General features: G+C 35.9%; 1 protein-coding gene and 1 long non-coding RNA gene across 10 annotated transcripts in view; one reads left to right on the plus strand and one right to left on the minus strand.

Moving 5' to 3' along the window:
* Nucleotides 1-24,024, plus strand: part of ANKRD28 (ankyrin repeat domain 28) — a 203,291-nt gene that overhangs the window by 53,481 nt on the left and 125,786 nt on the right. For 3 of the 9 annotated variants that reach the window (XM_017880920.1, XM_017881319.1, XM_017881386.1), the window contains exons 1-2: nt 15,532-16,164; nt 17,257-17,340. The exons of 1 other annotated variant lie outside the window; for it this stretch is intronic. In XM_017880920.1, coding sequence (XP_017736409.1) covers nt 16,039-16,164; nt 17,257-17,340 — 210 coding nt within the window. In that variant the 5' untranslated portion in view covers nt 15,532-16,038. Of the gene's footprint in view, nt 1-14,372; nt 16,165-17,256; nt 17,341-24,024 lie in introns of those variants that run through there. 5 more of the 9 variants (XM_017881155.1, XM_017881094.1, XM_017881450.1 and 2 more) reach the window with 4 other exon arrangements.
* LOC108535577 (uncharacterized) overlaps nt 1-24,024 on the minus strand; it is a 76,146-nt gene that overhangs the window by 22,839 nt on the left and 29,283 nt on the right. The window lies entirely within an intron of this gene.

Consider the following 24,024-nt stretch of genomic DNA (forward strand, 5'->3'; position numbering starts at 1 on the left):
ACCACAGTTTCTTAATTTATAAGGTTGAAATAGAAGTTTTTAAAAAATTGTCCCTGGCCAGGTGCAGTGGCTCACGCCTGTAATCCCAGCACTTTGGTAGGCTGAGGCGGGTGGATCATGAGGTCAAGAGATCAAGACCATCCTGGCCAACATGGTGAAACCCCGTCTCTACCAAAAATACAGAAATTAGCTGGGCGTGGTGGCGTGCGCCTATAGTCTCAGCTACTTTGGAGGCTGATGTGGGAAACTATACCACTATCTTAATTTCATTGTTTTTAAATGAATTTTCAGGGCAGGAGAGTCGCTTGAACCCAGAAGGCGAAGGTGGCAGTGAGCTGATATTGTGCCACTGCACTCCAGCCTGGGCAACAGAGCAAGACTCTATCTCAAAATAAAGAAAAATTGTCCCTGGTAATTATTTTGTCTTTTCTCCTGTGTAGTAGCTGTTCAAACTCCTTTCACTGAAGCCCTTTTATTTCACAAATACTATTTTCAAATTCTGCTTTTAAGCTACCAAATGACTTTTGTTAGGTACCTACTTAAATGAGTTGAGTACTTAAGTCTATAGAGTTTATTTGTGATTGTAACAGATTATGGAGGTCTTAATTCAGGGAAATAATCTCATCTAATAAAGCATTCTCTTATTCTTTTAAAGATCAAAATAAAACAGACTCTAGAATAACAGTGTTCCTTAACAACTTACTCTGAGACCTTGTTTCTCCAGTCTGGTGTGCTATTATTTCCTTTTCTGTTCTTTGTAGGATTATTTAGATAAAATAAAGTCATAAAACAAGCATCTTAAACTACCCTTTTCTGTAGTCTGCTCTTCATATAGCTTTCGAGTTACGAATTTAGAGGGGATTGTAGCTCAGCAAGTTTAAAGTCACTCACAGTAAGTTTGGTTTGCCTTTGAGGCTCAGGCTCACGGAAGTTATGGGGTAAATGACTTTGGCTTTGCAGGTTTGCTGCTTGGCAGTGAGTCTTCACATAGGCAATGTTCAAGTTTTGGTCTTAACTTGTAGAATGTGAGCTTTGTCATGTGACTGCTCTAGGCCTTATTTTTCTTACCTATAAAGTCGTGATTTTCTTTAGCAAATTAAGATCGTGGCTAAGGACAATGTTACTTGGGGGGGGGGGAGAGAACAAATTACTCATAATCCTGCCACTGACCTAACTCATCTAGTGTTGATGCTAAAATGAAAAGAAAAAAACTTCCTCTATTTAACATAATTAAGATTATTTTGTATATACTGCAGTGTTGTATTTCATATAACATATTTTAGTATATCCCATGTTTTAGAAATTCTTTAAAGATTTTATTTTAAATATTAGATAGTTTCACTGTGTGATATATACATTTTAAATCATTTTATTCAAGATTTAAATTTTCAATCTTTTGTTGCAAATAATGCTTCACTGAAATCTTGATATGTAAATTTTTATTGGCCTCATATTATTTTCTTATGTCTCAATTCCTGCAAGCAGAAATGCTAGCTTAAAGTTTGAAAGACTTATCGATGATATTGATAGCTGTTGGCAGGTTTTTTTTTTCTCCCAGAGAAGTTGTCCCAGTTTACTGTTTCACCATCCTACATGGCCTCTGGTTTAAACTAATTGTGATAGCCTACTAACTGTTTTCTCTGCCTTTAGTATCACCTTATTTTTAGGTCATCCTGACACTGTATCCACAGTGAGTTATTTAAGATACAAGTCTTATTTTATAATTTTTTGGCTTGAAATTCTATGGGTTAAAGTGTATTTACTTTGTGTCATTCAACACCCTTCATGATCTTGCTGCTGTCTAATTTTCCACCTTATTTTATGCAAACCTACTATACATTTTGTGGATAAGGAGGTGGGAGGGGGATATGCCAGGCAGAGGAAGCAGCATATGCAAGGGCATAGCTGCATAAAGTGGCATGCTATATTTGAATTGCAACAAGCACATTGGTATATGTGAAAGTTCAAGGCAGGGTGGTAGAAAACTTTAGTATAGCATACTCAAACGAAATTTAGTTGACTAAATAAAAGTAGACAACATTTTATCTATGATTTAGAAAAGTAACTGGTGGTATAGAGAATTGTTAATCAGGACTTTTGGTTACAAATGACAGAAATCCAACTCAAATTGGCTTAAATGCAAAAGTATATTTACTGGCCAGGCAAGCAGAGCTAGATCCAGGACTTGGTGACAGTGGGTTTCCCATCCTGCCCCATTCTTTCATTCCTCCTATGAGCAGTTTTTGCTTACTGGGATTGTCTCCTCAGAATCCCAAAAGAAAAGAGTATTTTTCCCTGATAGCCTTGGCAGGAAAGTGAAGTCCTGAGGAAGGCATTGTCTAGTTTCAGTCATGTGCTCTTTCCTGGACTAGACATGTTGATAGGGGTGGGTAGTACTCTGGTCAGGCTTGGGTTTCTTGTATGTCTGAGGACCAGAGGCTCTCCTTAAAGGAAAGAATTTGTGTGAAGTACCTGTGTCTGCTACAAGGATGTATAGAATTAGAAGGAGAGTCAACATTTGAGAGACTAGTTAGGAGGTAGTTATGATAGCTTAGGTGAGGACTGAAGTGAGTTTGAATTAGGTCACTGTGAAGAAAGAGTTTAGGAAGACTTTATGTAAAATGCATACAACTTGGTGACTGACTAAAAGTGGGAGATGAAGTAAGGGAAGGCTACTGTGGGTTGGGCTACTTTGTACATGGTGATGCCGTTACTATTAAACAACATGGGAATTCAGAAAAAGAACACTTTGGGGAGGTGGACTACAGATGATAAGTAGAATTTTGACATGAGATTGTCCAAAAAGAGATTAAAAGGAGCTGAGGGAAAACAACAACGAAAACAGTATTTTAAACTATGGGTAGAAGAAAAACCAAGTGAAAGGGACCAGAAAAAGTGGAAATATTATGGAAGCAACAAGAAGAGAGGTTATTAAAGGTCATTGCTGCCCAGTATTGTAGAGTAGTTGAGAATAATGATGATTTTGTAATAAATTATCATTGGTGACCTTGGAGCAATTTCATTTGATTGGTGGAAAGCTAGATTGCAGTGGGTCGAAACAATTAAAAATAAACAGAAAAAGGAGTGGTAGCTTCATAAGGAGTCAGGAAGGCCAATCTTTCTATAGGCCAAAATAAAGGAAGAGAAGGTTAAACCAAAGCTATGTAAGAAAGGAATCAGAATTGAAAGAGTAAGGTCTATTAGAAGATAGAGTCTTGAATGAACCTTTTCCTCTACAACTGCAAGGTCTTCCCATTAGACTGCAAAGTCATGAATATTTGACACCTGAGATGTAAGAAGTACTTAATAAATGAAAGATGACTTGAATAAATGAAAGATCATAGAGGAAAAGTTGAAAATACAAATAATGTTTGGAGATAAAGCAGAGGGGAGTTGATAGGATTCATCTTTGTTTTCTTTTTTCCTCTCTGAGGTAGAAAGCCAGGGGATAAGGCCTCTCCAACTTAACCTTAAAGCATTGCTGTGAGGAACCAATGGGAGGATCGATGTGAAACATTCTTAAACTGGAAGGTATTGGTCAAATGGAAGGAAGTAATACTTCATTTCTGGCATCTTAATTTTGAATAGGACTTCAAATCAGTTGATATTTGGTTCTCACCAGCTCAAAAACCCTATTTGCTTCCTTAACAACTGCTAATTTAACTTCTCTTAGGTGTGTGATGTGTGGGAAGAGCTAGGCTTTGGAGACAAATGAGTCTGGGTTAGAATCCAGTTTTCCCTACTGCTTAGCCTTGTGATTTCCAGTATTTAATTTCTCCAACTCAGATTTTTGTCTGTGAAATTGGGATTAAAAACTAGTTTGCAGGCATATTGTTTTAATTAAGTGAATGTACACAAAGTGCCTACAACCATAGTAGCTATTCAAGTTACCTGGGATGTTCATCCCTGCCCCATGTGAGTAGCCAACCTTGTTATGCCTTCAGACTAAAAAATGCCAGATAAAAGTATTATCTTACATTGAAACATTTCGTCTTCCTGTTGGTTATTATTCATCTATTTAGCTTTTTATCTCTAAAACTGTGTAATTGTCTTCACAGTGACAGTACTTCAGATATTTTAAAGTTTTCATGTTCTCCCTGATTCCTTTTCAAACAATATCTTCAGCTTTATCAACCCTTTATGACTTGGTTTCTAGATTATGCATTATACTGGCTGCCCTTCTTGAATGTATTCTAGTTTCATTACTCTAGTGGTAGTCTGCCCAGTGTCTAGTAATTAGCCTTGCTTTTCATAGAGAAGGAAGATGAGGTTAATAGGAAACATTTTGGAGATAAAACTGTCATTTTAACAGGTCAAAATTAAGGTGTATTTTACTATTTCATTCTAAAGTATTCTGTTTTCTTATGTTTGACATTTTTCTTGTATGTCCATGGCATTTATAAAATGATTTCCTTCAGTGTTTTAAGGTGAATTACTGATGTTTTTTTCCATTTAAAAATATCTTTAGAGCCTGCAGAGTGTCTTCCAGTACAAGTGTGTTGTGATTAATTCATAATGGTGGGAAAATTAAACTACTGTAAGAAAATGTCAAGGTTGAATTTTTCTATGTAATACATAGCGTACTGTTGGTTGTGTACTGACTGGCAACTACCCTCTTTCTTCTGGCATGCTTACCAACCCAGTTTTGTTTGTATGTCCACGTCTATCCCACATCACTTGGGGAAATCCTGAATATTGTAAGCTAATCAGGGTAATCCTATCTGCCTCGTAGTGATTCGTTTGGGAAGGGACATGTGATCAAAGCCTGGCCCTTTGCATTTCAGGGAAAGTCAGCTTGTGGGGCTCCTAGGAGTCTTCCTCATACCTGAAAAGGTAGACACAGAAGGATATTCCCACTTCTACTGCATGACAGTATGTGTTTAATAGGATCCCATGAAGTATAACAATTAACATGTGACTATGAAGGGAGTTATCCTAAGGTTCTTGCTGAGTCTGACAGAAGGAAAAGCTGAAAGGAGCCTAGGTCATATGTGATGGCACTGGATAACTGAATCAATCACCCTAAAGCCACCTTATTTTAATTCTTGATGTTTGTGATGATAATCCCTTTGTTTAAGCCAGTTGAGAGTAATACGTTATTTTATAAATTATTTTTGGTTTAGGATAGCCCTAATATTAACAAATGTATTTAATATTCTATTACATAGAACGTAGACACTGGTGGAAGGCCCATTAAGATGTCATGATGAGGCCGGGCGCAGTGGCTCATGCCTGTGGTCCCGGCACTTTGGGAGGCTGAGGCGGGTGGATCACGAGGTCAGGAGATCGAGACCATCCTGGCTAACACAGTGAATCCCCATCTCTACTAAAAATACAAAAAATTGGCCGGGCGTGGTGGTGGGCGCCTGTAGTCCCAGCTACTCAGAAGGCTGAGGCAGGAGAATGGCATAGCCCGGAGGGAGGAGCTCGCAGTGAGCAGAGATTGCACCACCGCACTCCAGCCTGGGCGACAGAGTGAGACTCCGTCTCAAAAAAAAAAGATGTCATGATGAGCTGGACGTGGTGGATCATGCCTGTAATCCTAACACTTTGGGAGTTTGAGGTGGATGGATCACCTGAGGTCAGCAGTTTAAGAGCAGCCTGGCCAAAATGGTGAAACCAAGTCTTGACTAAAAATACAAAAATTAGCTGGGTGTGGTGGTGTGCACCTGTAATCCCAGCTAATCGGGAGGCTGAGGCAGGAGAATGACTTGAACCTGGGAGGTGGAGGTTGCAGTAAGCCAAGATCGTGCCACTGCACTCCAGCCTGGGTGAGAGAGTGAGGCTCTTTCTAAAAAAAAAAAAAAAAGGATGTGATGATGGCAGTAGTGGTGGTATTGTCATGAGTATAGCTGCCTTCTAAGAGGTGATGATGAGCGTCTAATTTTAAGATCACCTATATTGGGTTGAAAGTTTTATAAGTAGTCTTACAAAACTGAATGTTCTATTTATAAAACAGACACACACACAGAAATTCTACGATAGAATAACTGATAGCAGATTTAACAACCTAGTTAGGAATGGGCTAATTATCTTCTTCCCATTTAAGAAGTTAGAAATTGTCTACAGCTAAAGGAGTTGACATTGTTTTACTCTGAATTAACATTGTTACAAGCATGGCTTTTTAAAAGTTTATCAAAAGCACGAAAATTTATGTATAAAAGAAACTCCACACCTGAAACACATTAGAAACATACCTTCCTTCTTTCAACAATAAAAGTTGCTATGTAAAATTACAGCACTCTTTGATAAAAGGAACTAAAACTATCTGAGTCATAACTTGAATTTAAAATAGCTATGGTCAGTATTTTGTCTCCACTCCAATATGGTTCAGAAAGACATGAATCATTTTTTTTTTTTTTTAGTATTTCTCAAACGATAGCCACTTTGAAATGGAAGTGATGTATATAGTTGGGTTCAGTTTGTTTGTGAAATAACGAATGTACACTTCAGATACTGATCTTACTGTACTTTTGGGAATTCTTTGGACATCTCACATAGTTATTGCTTATAAAGGCAAACATTGTGTAACCATAGCAACTTATTTTTAAACTGAAAATTTTCTCCCTTCAGCTTTTAAAGTGCGGTAACTTCATACTACATTTACTCTGGTGTCACCACATTGTAAAAACCAGAATGAATTGTACATAGTCTTTCCTCAGTCTTTTTTAAAGAAGGGCAAAATTCAGCCTGTTTAAAATAAAAATTTTACACTCAACTGATTTTAATATGAGGGCTAAATTGTCTTTGATACAGCTGCTGAACAATAATTAACTTTGCAAATAATAATGTAGTTAGATTTCAGAGAATGTGTTTATCCTTGGCCTGATAAAACATAAGTCATATCTCAGAGATACTACTCATCACATATCTTAGCTAAAAATTTTACTAATCAGATTGACTAGGATATTTTAAAAAATGATGAGTCCTTTTCCTTAATTTCTGACTGCTTCTCAAGGTAATCAAAATTATGAAGAAAATAACCTAACTTTTAAAAACATTACTTAAATGCAGTACTACATACTTGCTAACAGAGTAGTTTTACTCCCTTTCTTCCTTAGTTTTGGCATATTAGGTGTATTCTAGAAAACTAACCTGTATTCGTTTGGCCTGTTGAATTTTTTACTTATATTCTTTTGGAAGCAAGTAATTCTCTTAAGGCTGAAATCTAAAAATAGTCATCTAAATATTGATTTAAACCTTAAGCTCATATGTGTAACTCTTGAATCTACACTTACAGAAAAGTCAATGAAACTCTGTTTTCATAAGTACGTGGTATTTAAGTACATGTGTGTTGGGAGGAGGAAAGAGAGCAAAATCAGCATTCTTCTAGTCCCCCATTATAGTGTTAAAATGTTACTTCTGGCCTGGCGCGGTGGCTCAAGCCTGTAATCCCAGCACTTTGGGAGGCCGAGACGGGGGGATCACAAGGTCAGGAGATTGAGACCATCCTGGCTAACACGGTGAAACCCAGGAAATCGAGACCATCCTGGCTAACACGGTGAAACCCCGTCTCTACTAAAAAATACCAAAAACTAGCTGGGCGAGGTGGCAGGCGCCTGTAGTCCCAGCTACTCGGGAGGCTGAGGCAGGAGAATGGTGTGAACCCGGGAGGTGGAGCTTGCAGTGAGCTGAGATCTGGCCACTGCACTCCAGCCTGGGTGACAGAGCGAGACTCCGTCTCAAAAAAAAAAAAAAAAAGTTACTTCTCTGCCTATCTCTAAAAACCTTCCTTTCTTTGAGACACCTACCATTTGGCTAGGTGATCCTTCTATTTCTTGTTGCTATCATCTGTCAAATCTCATTCCCCAGTTCTACATCTGGATCATGTTTGTCTGTCATCTAGGTGATTTCATTTCTTTGTAGATGACATTTTGAATATACTTAACTATTTAACAACCTCCACACCAGCAGTCATCTGTACTTGGCTGTAACCACCTCCACTTGGCTGTAACCACCTCCACTTGGCTGTAACCACCTCCACTTGGCTCTAACCACTGCAATGACCACATCCTACAATTTGTCTCATCTGCTGTAATTACCTTTGCTTCTGTATGTTTGTTCTTATCTGTCCTAGACACCATGAGCCAGGAGCCATTGCTTTTAACTATTTGACACTCACTCATACTCATTTTTAACAACTATATATTATAAATGATAGTTTAAAATCTTCAGCCATTTTCTGAAAATGTGAGTTTTATATGGAATGTTCTAACTAACAGACCATTGATTTCTTTGAGAAAAACGCCCTTCCTATAAATTAAAGGAGGAGCAAAATAATGAGGTTTATGGAGAGTTTTATTAAAATATCCCTTTTTTTTTAGAGAATGGACAGTTAGGTATCTGTATATGTCAATTACAATTAATAACTTCATATGCTACACTTTTTCCTGTGATGGATTTGGTGGCAGGTATAGTCTATATCTCGGCCTTCAGTGTATACTGTCTTTTACTATCTTTTGTGTCCTTATCTTGTACTGGTTAGATTTTTACATGTATGACATAATACCCTATTTAAGTTGCATAAGGAGTTTGAAGGTGATATATGATACGATACCTTATAATTCCTTGGCATGGTATATGTAGTAGAGATGTGATTGTTTAATATTTGTTGAATCAGTGCTATGGTCTTTTTGGTGAGTGTTTTAAAAAGGTATTCTTGCCAAAAGATTTTTAGATAATTTCAGTGTACTGGACTGAGTAGAATTGAGCCAGATCTCACTATTCTTTATGAATTTTTTAATATTCACCTAGTTGTAGGCAACATTTCATTTCGAAGTCATGCGGGTAGATGCTAAGATATGGGCTCTGTATTAAGTTTAAAACAGACTTTGACAGCATGAAACGGACCTTGGATATTGATGTAACAAGTCACATTCTTCATTGTATAAATTTGGAAACTAAAAAAGTCCCAAATTGCTTAAACTCCAATAAGCAGTGGTTGCTTAAGTCCAAAACCTGGGAGGTTTGTGGTTATCATCTTCTCCATCACGCTTATATCCAGTCTGTTAACATGTCTTATAAATCCTATTTCTAAAATATATTTCTTTCTTTTTTTTAAGTCTCACTCTGTCACCAGGCTGGAGTGCAGTGGTGTAATTTCAGCTCATTATAGCCTCCGCCTCCCAGGTTCAAGTGATTCTCCTGCCTCAGCCTCCTGAGTAGCTGGGATTACAGGCACACGCCACCACGCCTGGCTAATTTTTGTATTTTAATAGAGATGGGGTTTCACCATGTTGGTCAGGCTGGTCTCAAACTCCCGACCTCGTGATCTGCCCACCTTGGCCTCCCAAAGTGCTGGGATTACAGGCATGAACCACTGTGCCCAGCCTCTAAAGTATATTTCTATCTCTCCATCTATATGGTCTTGTCCTAATTCAGATCACCCACTCTATTGGATTACTGCAGTAGTCTCCTAACTAGTCCTTTGGCTTCCATTCTTCTACCCCTTTAATCCACTCTTCATGTCAAACCCACATAATGTTTTTAAAGCAAAAGCAAATCATGACTTCCTTAATAAAAATTTTAATGAGTTCTCAATTAATAAAAAATACAAACTTTATAACTTGGTTTACAAGGCCTCTCTATCACATGACCATACCCACTTCTCCAACTGCATATGATATTGTCCCTCATGATTGCTTGCCCAGCCACATGGGCCACCCGTTAGTTCCTTGTCTTTCAGACATTTTTTTAATTCGAGAATTTATCACAGTTGGAATCATATGGTATTTATTTGTGTGCATGGTTCATTAGAACAAGGATTGGCTAGTCATAATTTTGTTTTCTCAGCTTGGCACAAAGACTGACACATAGTAGATGAATACATACTAGGTGAATGGATGGGGCAGATGAGTGATTGGCTGACTAAATGTTTCCGAGCCTCTGTTTCCCATTTAGAGATCTGATAACAGTACCCACCAAAATGGTGGCTGAAGATCGTTGAGAATATTTGTGGTAACTGTTTCCATCTCTTTCTCTCTCCTCTGATTGTCCTTAGCTTATCCAGGAAAATATGAATTATTTTCCAGCAGATTTCTGGTTATTGTTTCTAGTACAATATGTTACAGCTCAAGTTTCTAACTCATTTATTGAAGATTTAAGCAGCTACATTGTACTGGAGTATGGATGTTGGAAGTACAGGGCTGGAAGGATATATGCCCACTCGTAGGTAATTAAAGGAAGAGTAAGATTATCATTTATAGTTAGGCTCGGCTCCAAGTACCAGAGATACAAAATTACAGTTTCTTAAACAAGGCAAGACTTTTTATTTCTGTCTAACATAAAAGTCAGAAACTAAACAGTCCAGGGCTTGTATGGCAGTTGTGTTTGGCAAAGTTCTCAAAGACCCAGCTCCCTTCTAGCGTTGTAGTTTCACTGCCCTAGACTATGGTCCTTGTTTGGTTTAAGATAGTGGCCAATCATCTTTGTTCCAGGAAGCAAGTTGAATATGCTAGTTGGTCTTTAAGAGAGTTTTCTGGAAGGCACACAACACCTCTACTTAAAATTTTGGGCAGACTTTTTCATGTGGCTCCTAGCTACAAGAGAGCTGAGAAATGTGGTCTTTATTGTGTGAGACTCTGTACTTACCTAAAGCTGGAATGGAAGCCTGGAGGAATGGACACAAAATACAGATATTTTCAGAAAACACATGTAATATTAATATGTGCTAACAATTTGCAGTGTACAGTACTACTAATATTGGAAGGGTTAACAATTTATTACTTATTACCAGTGTAACGTACCAGTGGGATCAAACCACTTGAGATCGTCGAATGATACTGGTTATTAGCCATTTTGGCATTATGACTGTGTAAAAATTAAGTAAGTGGCCTGGATCGTAAATATATTACCTGCAGAGAGTTAAATCTGATCTATTATGAGGATTTTGAGTTGTGTTTTAAATATTTAGGGACTTTCTTGCAGTGGCTCTAATAATCATATAGATAATTGCATAGATTCTGGCCTGTATAGCCTAGAAAGCAGCTATTCCTTGATTTCTCCCCCCTCACCCTGTACCTCATTTTCTTTTAACTCTATTGATAAGACTTTTTTTTCCTAAAGTATATGGATAGATGAGGCATAGCTCAAGAAGACTGGTGAGGATTCTTGATCTGCCAGAAATGTTTTCTGAAACATTGTTTGAACCCACTTCCAGACCAGGTTGTTACTTGGCACAGAGTAGTCAGTTAATATACCCTGGTATTCTATTCTGTGATAATGTGGAGTTCACAGATGTGTAAGATAAAAGGTGAGGTTTAGGTTGGATCTTGATGCAGAAAGGAAAAATCATTTGTGTCAAAAAAAAAATTCTGGCGTAACAATTAGGAATCCAAAATTATCTTCCAGTGATTTAATGTTTTATAATCAGTAAAAGGTTTAAGCCAGCTTTACCATTATGTGATTCTATTAATAGTAGGAGTAAGCTCTTGATAGGATACATTTTAGTATAAAGAATAGAAGGATTATAAAGCTGTCAGAGTTGAACTTGTTAGCCTATTAAAAACTTAATTTAAGGCCTAAAAAATAAGTACCAAAGAAAAAAACCACATCCCCTTGATATTTCTCTAAGTGGAAAAAAATGTTGCCCTTAGTTTGCACAATCTTTTATCAGTCATTTTTTTTTTATCAGAAGTACTTCTCTGTTTCTAATTTCTTAAATATTCACTTGTCTCCTTTTCCTTTAAGATGTGAGTTCCTTGAGGATAGGAGCCTGTCTTATTCAATAGAAGAAGACACAAAACTGCTGCTAATTTAAATAATTTAAAAACTGACATATTTCTCTTTGTATTTTTTATCTGCTTTTAATTTTATAATATACCGTGGGCTAGTACTTTCTATCCTTTTTCCCAAAAGAATTTTATAGTCCCTAAACTGTAAAATCTAGTGAATGTAGAAGAATGGAAGAACCTGGTAGTCTTTCTCGCCTAAGTTTACTGTTCCCTCTCCCCAGTTAACACTTAGTATGTGCTTGTCTAGTTACTAGAGTCTCAAACGACCTTTCAGCAGACTCGAGACCACTGAAATGTTTGGGGACTTAGCAACTGAATGGGATCTCCAGACTTTAGTCTGAATTTACCTCACTTGTGCTGGGTCAAGGGGAGGAGGAGTTTAATAGCCTTTGATCCACTCACTGGCTTCACAAGAGATATCATTCAGCTGTCCCAGATATCCATAACAATAAGGTTATCTTGTTTAGATTTCACAACACTATGAAGTAAATTCTGTTAATGTCGTTTAATAGATGTTAAAATGAACACAGAGAGGTTACTAAATGAGTAGCCCAGGATCCCAGAATTAGGTTAGCGGGAAGCCTGGATTAGAACTTCAGGCAATTTGACTACAAAATAGCCTACATTCTCAAGCACTGTACTATTATACTATTTCTCCTAGATAAAAATCTCTGCAGGTTATTATTTTTCTTATGTAAGTGTCAAGAAATTTAGGCTCAGGGAATTTAAGTAGTTTGCCCAAGGACACAGCTAGGAAATGATGGAATCAGAATTGAACTTCAGGTGGACTGACTCCACCTTAGTTTTAACCATCACCCCATACCTTTATGTTGTATCCCATCAACTTCTGAAATTTTAATTGTTCACTTATTAGAGATATGAAACTCACTTTGTTGCACCTTAATGCCTCCTATATTTTCTGGTTAAAATATATGTATACCAACACACCCCCACTATTCTTGTTTATAAATCTCCCACCCTTCCAGAGTCTTGTGACGTTAGAATTCATTTCAATGGAATTATTTATAGGTGGAAGGAAACAATATGTGTGTAATACAGTCCCTACCTTCAAGGAGTTTGCTTTCTGGTTGGAAAAGACCTAAGTATGGAGGTTGACGTAGAACAAGAAACAGGATGTACCTGCTTAAGTCTAAGTAGGTGAACTTAGGTACTAGATACTTTGGAACAAGTTAAGATTTTAAGATAAAAGAGATTTTGCTTTGGGGCCTGGGAACCCTGAAGATGAAATATAGGATATTATTACTATAGTTGTTTCGCTTTCAGGTATTTCAAATATTAAGGTATTTTTGATTCAGCTATGTGGAGATGGATAACATAATTTATGTTTAATATTTACATACCTTTAATTTGGCTTAAAAGTATTTTATATATTTTAAAATATAATGAATTGTTAGCATGTTTTAATTGGTACAAATGTTAGTTATTGCTTCTTTCATAGATTGATATATTTTATAGCTTTCAATGGTTCTTGTTTTAATTTCTGATATTCTTATATTATCTGTATCATGCTGGGTTTTTTATGGTTATAAGACTTGCCTTGAAGTACTCATTTGGAAATAACTTGTTTTAGAATATAGCAATAAATAGTATATTCCTTTGTTACCTAAACTTTTCACAACCTTTGTACGTTACCTGTTTGTTAAGATCACTTTTATAAGCTAGTATTATAGGTTGCAAAGTTCTGGAGATGAGTGGTGAGAGTGTGTCTGTACATGTGTGTACTCAGTGATAGCATAGCAGAATAGATTAGAAAGAGTATGTGTTTGAAATTATACACAACTTTATTAATTTACACAACTTTGGGTAAAATACATAATTTCTGAGTCTGTTTTTCCCTCTATAATGGGACTATAGCAAGGTTATTGTATTAAATGAGAATGTGCAGCACATAGCATATCACAGATGTTCAAAAGTATGTTTATTAATAAAAATACTAGTTAATATGAAAAACACAGATTGAAAGGGGACCATGGTATTTTCTTTGTTGAGAAATATCCCCATGTTGGGTAAACAGAGAAAGAAGAAAAAAAAAAAAAAACTGAAATGATTGGTTTTGACGTTTGTGACTTTGGGAAATTTATAGGGAGGGAGATTATTTGCATTACCCTGTACCCTTTTGACATAGGTGATTCAGACGAGGGCCTTTTTTTTTTACTTAATGTAACCTCTTTAACAGATTTTTAAGGCCTTCTATTCCCTATCCAAAATGGCAAGCGTGGATTATTTTATTTCTTCAGGTGAAAAATCAATATAGATTATATCATTTTAGAGTTAGCGATTTCCTCATTATGAAATGTTTGCTTTGTCCCTTAAATATGAATCAATGTTGATTAATTCACCAATTTTAGAATTCTTAAGACAATTTTAATTTCATTTGTTTAAACTTTGCATTCTTAGAAAATAAAATACATCTGGCAGATTAAAACTGATCTTGGTAAAATATGAATAAAACTATTTCATGGTTTTATAATCTCATAAAGTATTTCTCCATCTTTAAACTTTGATGAGTCCATTGCAGGCATATTCTTACTGCAACTGTCATTATAGGGTTAAACATTTGCTTTATTGTAACACACGAAAGCAGTTAAGCCGTTTGGAATTGTTTACTTGCTAAAACCACTGTTAGTCAGCAGAGGCAGTACACCAGATTTCCTTGTGGCTTTTAGTGGAAAATGTTAAAAGCGCACTCATTTTTCAGTTATAGAATTTTTTAGTTTGATCTGGATTAGTCACAGAACTGGCATGAACCTTCTAATTGTGAAGGCTGTCCAAATGCACTATTTTTTTCTCCTGCTAGAGGAAGTTACATCCCGAGCAGTAGCTCAGATCTCTGGTAAGTGTTAACATGTGAGCATTACTAGGCATTTCATCCTGCGGGTCTGCAGTCTTCTTTGCTCTTCAGACTGTTGCTCCGTTGGAATGCTTCTGTGGGACCGATACTGAGGTTCTATAGATATTTTTTAAGGACCTACTCATTTGGGGATGTCAGTGGTGTTTTGCAAGATCATCTGAGGAACAGGAAAGCATTTGAAATCTGAAAAGGATAACTGTAGCGGTTTTCACAGTGGAAGGAAACTATATTGGCAAAGAGGCAGATGATTGAATAAAGTAGTTGGCTCAAAGAAGATGCACAGTCTGCTGTTTTTTCCTCTGAATGAAGACTGTTTAATGGAAGCTGTATTCATGTGGAGATCAAAGGAAACACTGGAATGATAAACTACTATGTTTTTTTTTCCTCTCTCTCTTTTTTTTTTAAGAAAACAAAAAGCCTGCAGCAGTAATTGGAGCTCAAATGCCTTCTAATTCCTTCACAGCCTGCTTGTTCTATTAGGATTCTCCACTAACACCATTTCTGCCTGGTGCCTGTGCCCTTTTGCTGGAGCAGCCACAGACAACTGCCTGATGGAGAAAGAATGAATGCTCTGCCTTGCTTATGCTATCGATGGGAATAAAGCTAACTGTGTTTCTTCTATTATATGGGAAATCTGGATTAATCAAGCTGTATTCTAGTACCAAGAGTCGTATTGTCTCTTGTGGTCTGACTCATCACATGTAAATGTACTGCAGCTTTGCTATTAATGCAGAGTGGTTTTGTTTTTTCTTTTTTTCGCCCCTTTCCCAAACACTGAAAGACTTGTTAACCTCTGAGCTTCATTTTCAGGATTTGTGCTGAGCTCTAGATCTTTTTTTCTGTGAATAGTATCTGCATTAAACCAGTGATGAAGAAATGAAGACAAATTAGAAGTGGAAACAGAATAGTGAGATTTTATTTTTTATTTTCAATTATAAGCAAAACAGCTACTGGTAACTATATGACCTTGCAGGAAACAGTGGGTATTGCTGTGATCATCGCTGTCATAGCAGTTGTTTCTCATTTCATTCTATATTGTGTGGTGTTGTGTCACCAAAAACAATGATTGTTTTGTGGAAGTAAATTTCAGAGCTAGAGCAATAAGACTCTTTTGGTAGAGGAAAAATATTTTTAAATGAGCTTGGACTCAGTTTTAGTTATTGATATGTTGGTGTGAAATTTCTTCTTAAGTATTGCAGTAACCCAACAGAAATAATAGAATTTTGTTATATTTAGGAAGTTACAAATTATGTAGTCATAATTTTAAACTTGTTTTCCAGTAGTACTTACTAACTTAAAAAAAAAAAAAAAAACTAGCTGTGCTGTTCAGAGAATGTTTGTAAGTGTTGTATAGAAGAGGAGGAAAAACTACTTGTGCTCTTCCAACTGTGACTTTTATCACATAGCTTGGAATTTAGTGTTTTAAAAGATCGAATGAGTCGAGTGTGTATTGTTGTTTTGGAGGAGGTAGAAGATGAGTCTCCTGCATTCATTTCTAAATTGCCACAGGAAAATAAACCCCTACATTCTCCACCTTCTGGAAATGTATTGGTAAGATATGTAAGTTTATATGTTTACTATATTCTACTGAACTAGTAGTATAAATCTTGTTTTTTAAGAATAGATGTAGATTTGCAATAGTTTCTTTACAAACCCAAATTAAAGCAATACATGTGTAAATATGATGCAGTAATATTTTTGTATAAAATGCACATTTCATTTTACTTTTTTGAATGCTGAGATAACATTTCAGTCTTTACTATGTCTTAATCTCTTAAAAGACTGTTTAAAATAATTTGAGAATTAGTAGTCATGGCAACTACGTTTCTGTTTTCATTTTGTGGTTTCAGAAACTGATGTAACAAGAATCAGGAACTCTGCATATTTTAGGAAAGGTTGACTATCCCTAGCAATACCAAAGCATGGCCTTTTCTGTAATGAATTTTATGTATTTACATGCAAGACTTTGTATGAGATTCAGTCTTCATCTTTAACCTTGGTTTTAGTGCTACTATCAGCCGGCTCCTTGACTAGTATAGTAGACCTTATCAAATGAGTCTGTGTCGTTAAGAGATCATTATACTTAGTTATGCATGTGTTTGTCTTTTCAAGTTATTTAAGTATCCATTATTTTTGGTCTTTGATTAGTGGCTATTTTCATCAACTGCCAGGTTTGCTTTCTTGGGATTTGTATCTTTGTACCTGTAGTGCTAATCCATGTAAGATAATTTGATGCCCCAAACAGACCTTTTCAAAAGAGCCTTCCTTCGTGGGCTGGAAATTGCTTAACAAGTTCTGTCCCACAAGTAGGTGTTGAGATCACACATTTGTATTTGGAAGAGTCTTTCTGTTTGTCATATACAGAAACAAAGGCTTCTACTTATAAGAAATAAAATAAAATCTGATTGTGTTTATTATACTACCTAAATTGGGTCAAACTGAATTCATTTTTTTTTTTTTTAATTAGCCCTTTTTTTTCCAAGTAGGAATCCTGTACTTTGACATGATTTGGTTTTATGAAACTTCTGGCTAATGTCAAAAGTGATTATTGCTACAGGGAAGAAAACTTGTAGATTCAGAAACTATGTATAAATATCCTTAGTCACCCCATATGGATGATTCTAATGTTTTTATTACTCTCTTATATTTTAGCCATCACTGGTGCAAGCTATATTTAACGGAGATCCCGATGAAGTTCGAGCACTAATATTTAAGAAAGAAGATGTTAACTTTCAGGTAAAACAGTTAATTCACTGATGCCAGCCTTTAAAACTACTTATTAAAATTATTTCCTAGAATTGTGATTTTTGTTTATAAGACATAATATAACTCTGTAACAGTTGTTTTAAATGAGGACAGGAAGGTATTGAGGCAAAAGGGAAAACATTGGACATATACTCAGGGCAGTAATAGCCAGTAGGGGTCTTTTGTTCTCCCAGCTTTTCTTTGAAATTTTCAAACACAGGAAAGTTTAAAAAAACACTTTGACTACCCATATACCTTTCACTTATGTTTGGCATTGATAACATTTTGCCATATTTGCTTTATTTATTGATATACATCTTTTACATGTATATGTAGTAAGTTGCAGAAATCATGATACTTCACCATTAAATACTTAACTGTGCATTTCAAATGAGGATTCTTTTAAGTGTATATCTAAATATAAGATCAGATTTGCTTTTTGTAAATAATCGTGGTGAGTGTTTTATAATGATGGTTGATTAATTTATATCAGATTAGGTTTTCAGTAAAGTCATTGTTCGAAAAGTTTTCAGACTTAAAGATACAGTAGTATGTTCACTGTTGACATGATGGACAGTTTTAGAAAGAGTGGATATATGGATAATTTTCTCTCTATGTTTTTTCAGTGGCCAGTATTTAGTTTACTAAATTGTGGCTGAAAGTACCTTATGTACTCTAACAAAATTACATCCACTAATGTATATATTTTTACCAGAAACAAATGTACCCCTGAGTTATGGAGGGGGTGAAAAGTCATATGATTCACAAAGTCGCTGTGGCAACACCAAAACAGACGACCTAGAAATGATTGTGGTTTTAAGAAAGCACTCGTTGCAAGCTCATTTTTAACTCTCATCTTTCCTCCTTTTTTTTTTCTTAATACAATACTGCTGTGACCACTTAAGTAGATACAAAAAGGTTTTAGCTTATTTTTAAAATAATGGATTATCTAAATAGATTTGAGGCATTGGCTAAAACTGTTTAACATTTTAACATTGGGTAATGAACAGAATGCTGTCATTATGTATTTTTTAAAGCATTTTCTAAGTGAATTGACTTCAAGTTTATGTTTAGTTGGAAACATTCACCTAATTCAGGATGTATGTATGTATGTATGTATGTATGTATGTATGTATGTATGTATTTAGAGACAATCTGGCTCTGTTGCCCAGCTGGAGTGCAGTGGCATGATAGCTCACTGCAGCCTCTGCCTCCCGGGTTCAAGCAATTCTCCTGCCTCAGCCTCCTGAGTAGCTGGGACTACAGGCACCTGCCACCACGCCCAACTAATTTTGTGTTTTTAGTAGAGACAGAGTTTCATTCACCATGTTGGCCAGGCTGGTCTCAAACTCCTGATCTCAGGTGATGCGCCCGCCTTGGCCTCCCAAAGTGGGATTATAGGTGTGAGGCACTGCGCCTGGCCATGGTTTGTTTTAAATGGAGTGTCTGGTCACTTTACCCAGGGTATACTGAAGAGTGTGCATTTCTAAGAAAATAGCTTAAGGGGTATATAGATGCATGAAAAGGTGGAAAACCTGTTTTCTGTTCCATTTAACTCCTAAGATTTTCTTGTTGTTTTGGTTTTATTTTTAATAGTACTGACAAATACTACCTTGATTAGAAAGTTTGAACTGTAATTCCATTTACCAGGGCTAATTTCTCCATCATAACAAAGTTTATTACAGCTAACATTACTTTTATGTTATATTTAATTAATTTATCCTAAATTAAAAAAATATTCAGAGTCGTTGAGAGCATCAGCTCATTCATCAGTAGTCCTTTCTTGAGAGTAACTCTGACATTGTCTTCAGTGATACAGAGGTTTTTGACAACAACTTTTATGATTGCCTTTAGGCCTTTTCTCTCATGACCCTTTCTTAGTAGTTGAGAGTGTTGCCTTAAAGTCAAGATTTATTAACTTTCTGGCCATTATTTGAATTTAAGATGGTAAATATCTTATGATTTTGTTTGATAAGGAATCATATGGAGTTTTAAAAGGCAGTGGGTGTTAAATGCCCTGACTTTTAATTGGTAATAAAATATTTTTAAGCTTTATGTCAGTGTGACTGTGGTGTTTTTCCAAAGTAAATTTATTTAAATAAGTATTTGGAGAATAACATTGGACTTTTGAAACTGAAGTTTCTCTTAAGTTTTTTGAAGTTGTTTTATACATTTTAGAATGGATATAAGTTCAGATTTATTTTCTACCATTAAATAGTCATTGTATAATTTTAGATTAGTTTCTTTTGTCACACCCTGAAAGTTTGAATTTTGTAGACCACTAAACAGCACCTTTCTTAGTAACACACCAAATAGATTTTTCTTTTTATTTTAGTGGGTTTTAAAAAAAATTTGTGGGTACATAGATGTCTATATTTGTGGGGTTCATGGGATGTTTTGGTACAGGCATGTAATGTGAAATAATCATATCATGAAGAATGAGGTATTCATCCCCTCAAGCATTTATCCTTTGATTTACAAACATTCCAATTACATTATTTAAGTTATTTTAAAATATACAATTAAGTTATTATTGACTCTAGTCACCCTATTGTGCTATCAAATAGTAGGTCTTACTCATTCTGTTTTTTTGTACCCATTAACCATCCCCACCTCCCACTCAACCCCCCACTACTCTTCCCAGCCTCTGGTAACTATCCTTCTGCTATGTCCATGAGTTCAATTGATTTGATGTTCAGATCCCACAAATAAGTGAGAACATGTGATGTTTGTTTTTCTGTGCCTGCCTTATTTCGGTTAACATAATGATCTCCAATTCTATCCATGTTGTTGCAAATGACTGGGTCTCTTTTTTTATGGCTGAGGAGTACTCCATTGTGTGTGTATGTACCACATTTTCATTATCCATTCATCTGTTAATGGACACTTAGGTTGCCTCCAAATGTTAGCTATTGTAAACAGTGCTGCAACAGGAGTGCAGATATCTCTTTGACATTCTGATGTCCTTTATTTTGGATATATACGCAGCAGTGGGATTGCTGGATCATATGGTAGCTCTGTGTTTCGTTTTTTGGGGGACCTCTAAACCGTTCTCCACGGTGGTGGTACATTCCCACAAATGGTGTACAAGGGTTCCCTTTTCTTCACATCCTCACCAGCATTTGTTACTGCCTGACTCTTGGATAAAAGCCATTTTAACTGGGACAAGATGATATCTCTTTGAGTTTTACATTTCTCTGATGATAGTGATGTTGAGAACCTTTTCGCCATTTGTGTGTCTTCTTTTGAGAAATGTCTATTCAGATCTTTTGCCCATTTTTTATCAGATTATTGGTTTTTTTCCTGTAGAGTTGTTTGAGCTTCTTATATTCTGGTTATGAATCCCTTGTCAGAGGGGTAGTTTGCAAATGTTTTCTCCCATTCTGTGGGTTGTCTCTTCACTTTGTTGATTACTTCCTTTGCTGTGCAGAAGGTTTTTAACTTGATGTGATCCCATTTGTCCATTTTTGCTTTGGTTGCCTGTGTCTGTGGGCTATTGCTCAAGAAATCTTTGCCCAGACTAATGTCCTGGAGATTTTCCCCAGTGTTTTCTTGTATTAGATTCAGTTTGAAGTGTTTAATGCATTTTGATTTGATTTTTGTGTATGACAAGAGATACGGGTCTAGTTTCATGATTTTGCATGTGATTATTCAGTTTCCCAGCACCATTTATTAAAGAGACTATCTTTTCCCAGTGTATGTTCTTGGCACCTTTGTCAAAAATGAGTTCGCTGTAGGTGTTTGGATTTGGTTTTGGGTTCTCTATTCTGTTCTATTGGTACATGTGTCTGTTTTTATGACAGTACTATGCTGTTTTGGTTATGATAGCTCTGTAGCATAATTTGAAGTTAGATAATGGGAATCCACCAGTTTTGTTCTTTTTGCTTGGAATAGCTTTGGCTATTCTGGGTCTTTTGTGGTTCCATATAAATTTTAGTATTTTTTCTATTCCTGTGAAGAATGTCATTGGTATTTTGATTGGGATTGCATTGAATCTGTAGATCGCTTTGGGTAATGTGGACATTTTAACAGTATTGATTCATCCAGTCCATGAACATGGAATATTTTTCCATTTTTTGGTATCCTCTTCAATTTTCTTCATTCGTGTTTTATTGTTTCCATTATAGAGATCTTTTACTTCTTTGGTTGATTCCAAAGTATTTAATTTTATGTGTGGCTATTGTAAGCAGGTTTACTTTCTAACTTCTTTTTCACATTGTTCATTGTTGGCATATAGAAATGCTAGTGATGTTTGTACATTGATTTTGTATTCTGGAACTTTACTGAATTTATCAGTTCTAGTTTTCTTGTGGAATGTTTAGGTTTTTCCAAATATAAGATTATATCACCAACAAACAGGTATAATTTGACTTCTTCCTTCCCAATTTGTATGCCCTTTATGTCTTTCTCTTGTCTGATTGCTCTAGATAGGACTTCCAGTACTATGTTGAATAATAGTGGTGACAGTGGGCATCGTTGTTGTGTTGCAGGTCTTAGAGGAAAGACTTTCAGTTTTTCCCCATTCAGTATCATACTAGCTGTGGGTCTGTCATATGTGGCTTTTATTATGTTGAGGTATGTTCCTTCCATATCCAGTTTTTTGAAGGTTTTTATTATGAAGGGATGTTGAATTTTTTAATCAAATGTTTTTTCTGCATCAATTGAAATGATCATATGGTTATTCTTTTTTTTTTTTGATATGATATATCATGTTAATTGATTGTGTGTTTTGAACCATCCTTGCATCCCAGAGATACATTCCACTTGGTCATATGAACGATCTTTCTAATACATTGTTGAATTCAGTTTGCTGGTATTTTGTTGAGGATTTATTTTTGCGTCAATATTCATCAGAGATATTGGCCTGTAGTTTTCTTTTTTTGATGTGTCTTTGTCTGGTTTTGGTATCAGGGTAATACTGGCCTTGAATGAATTTGGAATTATTCCCTCCTCTATTTTTTAGAGTATTTTGAGAAGGATTGGTATTATTTTCTTTTTTAAATGTTTGGTAGAATTTAGCAGTAAAGCCATTGTGTCCTGGCCTTTTCTTTACTAGAAGACTTTTTATTACAGCTTTGATCTCATTATTTGTTATTGGTCTGTTCTGGTTTTGGATTTCCTCTTGTTTCAGTCTTGGTAGGTTGTGTGTGTCTAGGAATTTGTCCATTTCTTCTACATTTTCCAGTTTATCAGCATATATAGTTGTTGCTTACAGTAACCACTAACAAGCCTTTGGAATTCTGCAAATAAGTCGTAATGTTTACTTTTTCATTTCTGATTTTATTCGGATCTTCTCTTTTTATCTTAGTCTGGCTAAAGGTTTGTCAATTTTATTTTTTTAAGTCAACTTTTGTTTCCCTAATAGATTTTAACAAAACTTTAATTTAAAAAAATTATACATTCATATTATTTGGTATGACATGAAGTCTTCTGTGGTAGAAGTCATGTAACATAGTTTCACTAGCAAATACTAGAGTTTTATATTTGGCGGCTTTTGGCCACAGATACTTTTGACTACCTGAATAAATAGAGGTGTTTTGCTAACAATTTAATCTAGAGCATGGTAATTTGGGGTTGTTTAAAACAGCAATGTCAGAGCTCTGGGTGAGCTTCTCTGTGAAACTCTTGGCTTTCTTATAATAAAGAGATGACTGCTGCATCAAAGTGGAAAAGGGACTCTTCTGTACATTTTTTCTTTTTCTTTTTTTTTTAAAAAAGGAGAAAACATCTCTTCCAGAGTCCCCACAAAATTCCTTCCTAAAGTTCCATTGGTTACAAGACTGCTCTAAACTAATTCACCAGCAGAGCAGTTGAAAGACGTAGATTTTCATATCTTCTTAGCCTTATTGGCTGTACAAGTTGAGTGAATCCTGTTAACTTCAACCCTCACTTTTCTTTTTTTTGTAAATGTGTAGGGTTACATTAATGATCTTCACAGTCTTTCCCCACTCCAAATTCAGGATACTCTAAAAATTCTAAATGACTTTAGTGACCTCCTGCTTTTGCCCAGAAGCTTTCATTTGTGTTTCTAGAATTTTGTGACCGAAATAATAAATGCCTTTCCCTAAGATTTACTAGAACTTTTTTTTTTTTTTTTTTTTTTTTTTTTTTTTGAGGCAGAGTCTCACTCTGTCGCTGGGGCTGGAGTGCAGTGGCCGGATCTCAGCTCACTGCAAGCTCCGCCTCCCGGGTTTACGCCATTCTCCTGCCTCAGCCTCCCGAGTAGCTGGGACTACAGGCCCCCGCCACTTCGCCCGGCTAGTTTTTTTGTATCTTTAGTAGAGACGGGGTTTCACCGTGTTAGCCAGGATGGTCTCGATCTCCTGACCTCGTGATCCGCCCGTCTCGGCCTCCCAAAGTGCTGGGATTACAGGCTTGAGCCACCGCGCCCGGCCGATTTACTAGAACTTAATGCCATGTAGTGGAACCCAAATAAGTTAATCTGAAATATTAATGATACCACATTTTAGAGGAAAACTTTGATTCTTCTTTATAAGAAAATTATTTTCTATAAATACAATTTTTTTATTAAGAGTGTTAAAATTGGTGTTAATTGTAGAACTTTACTTTTGAGACAGACATAGGCATAAGCCATTTTATACTACTCAATTTAACTTGTACAACAGTTTTGTAAAATTGACAGGTTAACGTTTCTACTAAAATTTACAAAAATTA

Source organism: Rhinopithecus bieti, unplaced genomic scaffold (assembly GCF_001698545.2).
Source record: "Rhinopithecus bieti isolate Rb0 unplaced genomic scaffold, ASM169854v2 scaffold_12, whole genome shotgun sequence".
Classification (NCBI taxonomy): domain Eukaryota; kingdom Metazoa; phylum Chordata; class Mammalia; order Primates; family Cercopithecidae; genus Rhinopithecus; species Rhinopithecus bieti.